This window comes from Jaculus jaculus, chromosome 2, assembly GCF_020740685.1.
Source record: "Jaculus jaculus isolate mJacJac1 chromosome 2, mJacJac1.mat.Y.cur, whole genome shotgun sequence".
NCBI lineage: Eukaryota > Metazoa > Chordata > Mammalia > Rodentia > Dipodidae > Jaculus > Jaculus jaculus.
Genome location: NC_059103.1, coordinates 8,894,877 through 8,902,532, shown reverse-complemented (window position 1 = coordinate 8,902,532; position 7,656 = coordinate 8,894,877). Strand labels below are relative to the sequence as shown.

General features: G+C 45.3%; 1 protein-coding gene across 1 annotated transcript; it reads right to left on the bottom strand.

Annotated features, from left to right (window-relative positions):
• Positions 1 to 1,705: 1,705 nt before the first annotated feature.
• On the bottom strand, positions 1,706 to 2,635 carry LOC101613838 (olfactory receptor 2AE1-like). Its single transcript, XM_004666224.2, has one exon. It carries the CDS (start codon positions 2,633 to 2,635, stop codon positions 1,706 to 1,708), a length of 930 nt encoding a protein of 309 aa, XP_004666281.2.
• Between the last annotated feature and the right edge of the window lie 5,021 nt (positions 2,636 to 7,656).

The following is a 7,656-nucleotide window of genomic DNA, read 5'->3' as shown; positions in this document are numbered from 1 at the left end:
AACGTGGATGACACTTTAGGAAGGACACTTGAAGTTGTTTTCTGGCTCTACACGCACACAGATGCATGTGCACCTGCACACGTGAGAAAGCACACACACACACACACACACGTGTGCATGTGTGCCCGTGTGCGTGCACGCATACACCCATGCATGAAAACAAAGTCTGCAAATCAAAGGGCTTTGATTATTCTCATGTATTTGGCATGATTTTAACCCAATCATTGTGTCCCCGGTGGGGTAATTCTATTACTGGATTCTGCTGGGACTCTCTGTGTTAGATAATTTGGTAGTTGGTGGTTACGGGGCCACAGTCTTCATGTTTATGTCTCTAGTGTCCCCACTGACTCTGCTACCTTCCTAGCATCCCTTCAAGGTCATGGAGATTCAGACCATTTTGTGTCCAGAAGAGTGTATTGGAAGGAGCCCTACCCTTCCTTTGGCTCTTACATTCTTTCTGCCTCCTCTTCCGCAATGGACCCTGAGCCTTGGAAGCTGTGAGAGAGATGTTTCAGTGCTGAGCACTCCTCTGTTGCTTCTTCTCAGCACCATGGTGCCTTTTGAGTCATCCCAGGGTCACTGCCATCTGAAAAGAGAAGCTTTTCTAACTCAAAGTGACAGTAGCATTAATATATGGGTATGAACATTAAGAGAGGTGCTTACTGGGCAGTTTGGGAATATAATATATGCTTTTAGCCAAACACCAGCAGGAATTACACCCCTAGGGCTCATGGCTTCCCCTGTCACAGGTTTTCAGTATCAGGGATGCATTCCTTCCCATGGAGTGGGCCTCCAGTCCTATTAGACAGTGGTTGGTTTCCCTCATAACAGACATGCCATTATTGCACCCATTGGCCCATTCAGCCTGGCTGGCTCAATTTAAGTCTTGCAGTGTCCACTGTTGTTTATCTCCACTGATGACTTCTGTCTCTCCCATGGAGCCGCATGCAGCATAGCTTTTCCCAGCTTTTTGTCAGCTGGTCTACATGGAGGAGGTTTTCAGCTCAACTCCAGCAAGATTTCTCAATGATCTTGCAGCCCAAGCATGGGGAGTCTTTAGCAATAGGGTCTTACCATTTATTCCCAGTAGGAAACAAAGAGCCTCAGCAATGGCCTGTCATGTTTTGGAGGCAACAGGGACCTCCCTGGCCAACAACTCACTGGAAGGTGTCCCATCCCTAGCACTGAAAATTTTCTAGTAACAATCTATGACTTCTGGATGTGCCATTGTCCAAAGAAGTAGATTTCCATATGACCTATTCATAACCTTTTAGATTTTGGTTAACTCTTTCCCCACCATACTTTTATTCAGTTTCTTCCCTTGGCCTCAGTTAGGTCTTTCCATCCCCAATAATCTGTTCTTCTACTTACAAATATACAATGCTACCCCCTTAGGTCCCCCCCTCCCCTTCCTCCCTTATAGCTCATTTCTAGCTTACAAGCGTCTGCTCCTGAGTTTTATTCCAAGTCACATACAAGTCCAAAGATTTGTAGCTAGGATCCATGTATGAGAGAGAACATGTGGTTCTTGGCTTTCTGAGCCTGAGTTACCTGACTAAGTATAGTCCTTTCCAGATTCATCCATTTCCCTGAAATTTTCATAATTTCGTGTTTCTTTCCTGCTGAATAGAACTCCGTTGTATAAATGTGCCACATTGTCATTATCCACTCCTCAGTTGAGGGACAGCTAGTCTGGTTCCATTTCCTAGCTATTGTGTTGCAGAACTCTCTTGAGAGCCTTAGCCACATCCTTATTCCGGAGAGTATAAATCAGAGGATTCAGGGTGGGAGTGAGGATGCTGTAGAAGACAGAGCCGACTTTGTCCTGCAGGGGAGTGCGCTGGGACCGGGGCCTCATGTATGAGAACGTGCAGGCCCCATACCAGAGAAAAACCACAGTGAGGTGAGAGCTGCAGGTGGCAAAGGCATTTCTCTTGCTGCCTGCTGAGCGCATGTGAACGACGCTGTGGAGAATGAAGGCGTAGGACGTACATATGAGCAAGATGGGGAGGAGGAGGAGTACAATGCTGCTGATGTACACTGTGGTCTCATACACAGTGATGTCCGCACACACTAACTTCACAACAGCTGGATACTCACAGTAGAAGTGATGGATTACCCGAGACCCGCAGAAAGGGAACGTCATCAGGATCACGGTGTGGACTAGGGAGTTCACGGACGCGCTCAGCCAGGACACGAGGGCCATCACCATTCCCGCCCTCATGCTCATCAGCACAGGGTAACGCAGCGGGTGACAGATGGCCACGTAGCGGTCATAGGACATGAGAGCCAGGAGGACGCACTCAGCACCACCCACAAACAAATACAGGAAGTGCTGGGTGGCACAGCCCACAAAGGAGATGGTCTTCTTGCCAGACAGGTAGTTGGCAGCCATCTTGGGCATGGTGGTGCAGACGTGCATCAGGTCCATGAGGGAAAGCTGGCTGAGCAGGAAGTACATGGGCGTGTGGAGCCGGGGGTCTGCGCAGATGAGGAGAACCGTGAGGCTGTTGCCGCTCACTGCAGCCAGGAAGACCACCATGAGCAAGAAGAAGAGACAGAGGTGGTGGGGGGAGTCATCAAAGATCCCTTCCAGGATGAAGTCTGCCAGCGAGGTCTGATTCCCCTCCCACATGCTCCCGTCCTCACCTCAGCCTCTGTGGGCACAGGAAGAGGAGACAAAGTGTGATAAAAGAAATACTGAGTGTCCAACAACTTCCAAATAAACAGCTTTCAATCTCAGAAATTCTTTGGAAGGAGGGTTCATTCTATTTCTTTGTGTGTGTGTGTGTGTGTGTGTGTGTGTGTGTACATCTTTTCATATGACTGTGGACATGTGTGTGCCCTGAGCATATGTGGAGGGCAGAAGACACCCTGTGGAATCTCTTCTCACTTTCCACCTTGTTCGAGTCAGAGTCTGTCAGTGTGCACCACTTCATCCCCCAGGCTGGCTGGCCAGTGAGGAGCTCTGTCTCCATTCCCTTCTCTCTGTAGGCAATTGTGGCTATAGATGCTGGTGCTATTGCTTGTGGCTTTTATGTAGGATTTTGGTATATGAACTTGGGTCCGCATGCTTGTAGCATAAGTGCTTGATCCACTGAACCATCTTCCAGCACCAGAAGTTTTTCTATTGCTAATTGTTCATTAGTTCTAATTATTCAGACAATCTTTTATTTATTTATTGTTACTTATTTATTTATTTGAGAGAGAGAGAGAGAGATAGAGAGAGAGAGAGAGAGAGAGAGAGAGGGAGGAAGGCAGACAGAGAGAAAAAGAAAGACAGGGCATACCAGGGCCTCTAGCCACTGTGAACAAACTCCAGACTCATGGGCCACCTTGTGCATCTAGCTTTACATGGATACTGGGGGATTGAACCTAGGTCTGTAGGCTTTGCCTGCAAGCACCTTAATCCCTGAGCCATCTTTCTAGCCTCACAATCTTTCTTTCTTTTGAAGAGAGAGGAATTTAAAATAAATCTATCTTTAAAAAATATGATCACTCAGAAATTCCAGAATATATAAAAGAATATATTAAAATATATATTAATATATATAGAATATATTAAAATATATTAAAAGAATATATTAAAAGACAAATGTAGGCTGGAGAGATGGCTTTGTGGTTAAAGCACTTATCTGTAAGGCCAAAAGACCCAGGTTCAATTCCCCAGTACACAAGTAAGGCAGATGCCCAAGGTGGCACAGGCATCTGGAGTTTGTTCGCAGTGGCTAGAGGCCCTGGTATGCCCTGTCTTTCTTTTTCTCTCTGTATGCCTTTCTCTCTATCAAATAAATAAATAAGTAACAATAAATAAATAAAAGATTGTCTGAATAATTAGAACTAATGAATAATTAGCAATAGAAAAACTTCTTCTGGTGCTGGAAGATGGTTCAGTGGACTGGAGCCACTGACATGCCTATTCTCTCTTCCTCTCACAAATAAATAAATAGATGATTTTAACTAACTAAAAGACAGATGCTAGAGCTGGGGAGATGGCTTAGTAGATATTGCACTTGCCTGTCCATTCACAGTACCAGGATTCATGTCTCTAGGCTCCACCTAGAAGCTGGAGAATTGCACTGGATGGCAAATGGCAAGTTCCAGAGCCATTAGGAGACTCTAGTTCAAGGAAAAACAGGTGTGTGAGTGATGGAAGGAGACACCTGATGTTCTTCTCCATTTACTTTTCAGGTGAGCTCACAGGGTGTCACAGGTGAGTGCGTAATGTTGCACATCAGCATAAACACACATGTGTACACCACACACAGACATACATACAGACATACGCCCCCCCACATGTTATTTCCATATATGTGTTGGGTGTGGTGGTTCATATATAAATTCTGGCACGTAAATCAGTAGACTGAGGTAGGGGTATCCTCATGAGTCCAAGGCCAGCCTGGACTGTGGAATGAGCTCCACTTCAGGTTCAGATGAAGTGAGACCTGCCTCAAAGAAAAACAAAGTCTAACATGAGAATGGGAGATGGCTGAGTTTATAAAGTGCTTGCCACACAATTTTGAGTACTTGAGGGGTTTGTTTGTTTGTTTGTTCGTGTGTTCATTTAAGGTAGGCCCAACAGACTGGACTTTTTTTCTTATGTGAGAAAGTGAGAGAACAAGAGAGCACAAGAGAGAGAGAATTGGCATGCCGGGGCCTCCAGCCACTATAATCAAATTCCAGAAGCCTGAGCCACCTTGGACGAATGTGCAACCTTGTGTACTTGCGTTCCCTTGTGCGTCTGGCTTACGTGGGACCTGGAGAGTCAGACAATTGCAGCCAATTTCCTTAACCACTAAGCCACCTCTCCAGCCCTTGAGTACTCGAGTGTGGATCTGCAGACACCACATAAAAGCTCGAAGCGGAGGCAGGCTTCTGTAATCCCAGTGCATCTGGGAGGGAGGCAGAGTCCCGAGGATTTCCCCAAAGCTCACAGACCTACTTGAAAATTAGGTGGAAGTCAAGGACCAAACCGAGAATCGTCTCCTGATCTCCATACACACACGTACACACCATGGCATGTGCATGTGTGTGCACACACAAACCAAATTAATTAATTAATAAGTGTTTTTTAAAAAATTGCCACAAAATAAATAGTAAAAATTATTGGAACAGTCATAAAATTCCTGTGTTGTATAAAGATATATACTTACAGATTAAATGTTATCAAAAAGTTGGGCATGGCCTCACATGCCTGTAACCCAAACTGCTGAGAGGAGCAGAGACGGTAGAACCACTGGGGCTGGTCTAAGCAAAAGCAGCAGGAGCAGCAGGTTCAGTGAAAGAGCGACAAAGGATGACACTGACCTTCTCCTCTGGCCTCTGCATGTGTCCATACAGGGAACATGCGTCACACACACACACACACACACACACACACACACACACACACACACACGTGACTTATTCCCGCTACCTACTCAAGCAGCCTAAACTTCTAAAGTTTCATCTTTACAGCCACTACTGTCATTTTTCAGACCAGTTTCTTTACACTAAGAGACCAACAACCCCATTCCTATCCTGATCGCTTCAACACAGTTCCGACATCCACACACAATTTCAAGGCCCAACGTTATCTTACCTGGGATTTTTTCAGCACAGTGTCGTGGGAGGAGCAAGCATAAACATGAAGCGGAGGAGGGAGGAGACTCCACATGGACACACACATTGCCTGTTGGTCGCCCAGGAAACCTTTTCTGGTGTTCATCAGGCTTCCTTCTCTAACCCTGAGATTCTCCACTCACCAGTGGATTTCAACAGAAGATATTGGTTCGACACAGTCATCATTGTTTTCACTAATTATCATAGCTGCAAAATCACAGGGCGGCCAGACATGTTATTCTGTAAGACTGTCTGTGCTCAGGTTTTGACCTCTGTCATCCCACAGTGATGCAGACAAGCGACTGAAATGCTTCCACCCCCATTTACTTGGCAATTTGGCCCTGGAACACCCAGTTGTTTCCTGTAGATTTAAACATATATTGCAGCAACCTTCTCACCCCAGGTTCTGACCTTGCTAACAGGAATTTCCATTATTACTTTACTAAGATGCTAAACATTACCAGCTTGATCATAAAAGAGAAAACTTGATTTGGGTTTTCTGCTGTTCGGAACCATGGGTAACTCTTCTTCATAGTTTTACACTCCTTCCCTGTGTGACAAAAACTAAATTTTGATTTTACAGTTAAGAATCTCCTTCCTAACTATACAAAGGTGCCTGCAGCAGTAATCAAATTGGTTAACAAGAGAACAGACTTGGTCTGGCATGAGCCAGTCATGAGGGGAAAAGAGTTCCATCTGTGAGAAATGAAATGTCCTCTAGCCCAGAGGACCTATGATGTTACCTAAGGCAAAATAACAACACTAAATAGATGGCATCTGGGATTTTCACCCAAAATACACACCCTGGATCTCTTCTGGGGACCATTGCCCGAGATGCCAATAATCTGTGCTCAATGAGTTGAGACAGGCATCACCAAAGGCAGTGTGTGCAGTAGTACCTTCACAAGACCCTCATAATAGGAGGAAGGACGATGACATCAAGATAAAAGAGAGACTAACAGAGAGAGGGAGGGGATATGATGGAGAGCAGAGTTGTGAAGGGGAAAGTGGGGGAGGGAAGGGAAATAGCATGGTTTATTGTCTGCAAGCATAGAAGTTGTCAATAAAAAAATAAAAATTAAGAAAGAGAGAGGCTTGACCTGACATGAGCCAGTCATGAGCAGAAGAGAGTTCCATCTGTGAGAAATGAAATGTTCTGTAGTCCAGAGGTCCCAGGATGTCACCTGAGTCAAAATGACAACAGGGATTTTCTTTTCACCCAAAATACACACCCTGGCTCTCCTCTGGGCACTGTTGCCTAAGATGCCCATCAATCTGCGTTCAATGATTTGAGACAAACATTCCCAAAGGCTTTTTAAAAAGCTTGTTTATTGGGGTCAGAGGAGTGAGATCTTTGGAGATATCTGGCTCTGAAGACAACATGGGAATATTCTCCCTAAAGATCAATTTACTGTACAGAGAAACCACTCTAGAGGCTTAGACACGTGTTTCACTTTGACTTCTAGTATTTATTTATTTATTTTCCACTTATGAGAGAGAGTAAGAGAGGGACAGGGAGTGACAAAGAAAGAATGAGAATGGGTGTGCCAGGGCTTGTTGCCCTTGCAAATGCACTCCACATGCAAGCTCAACTTTGACATTGTTCATCTGAATTTATGTGTGCACTGGGGAACTGCACTTGGCCAAGCAAGTGCCTTTAGCTGCTGGACCATCTCCCCAGCCCATTCATTTTTTTCCATGCTTAAAAATATTATTATTGGGCTGGAGAGATGGCTTAGCGGTTAAGCGCTTGCCTGTGAAGCCTAAGGACCCCGGTTCGAGGCTCGGTTCCCCAGGTCCCACGTTAGCCAGATGCACAAGGGGGCGCACGCGTCTGGAGTTTGTTTGCAGAGGCTGGAAGCCCTGGCGCGCCCATTCTCTCTCTCTCCCTCTATCTGTCTTTCTCTCTGTGTCTGTTGCTCTCAAATAAATAAATAAAAAATTAAAAATATTATTATTATTTACTGTTTGTTAGTAGATACACATACAGAGAGAGAGAGAGAGTGAGAGAGAGAGGAAGAGAATGGGTATGCTTGGACCTCTTGCTGCTGTAAA

Bases quoted from the DNA above. Each gene is read 5' to 3' on its own strand.
- LOC101613838 (XM_004666224.2), bottom strand. From the start codon at position 2,635: ATGTGGGAGGGGAATCAGACCTCGCTGGCAGACTTCATCCTGGAAGGG.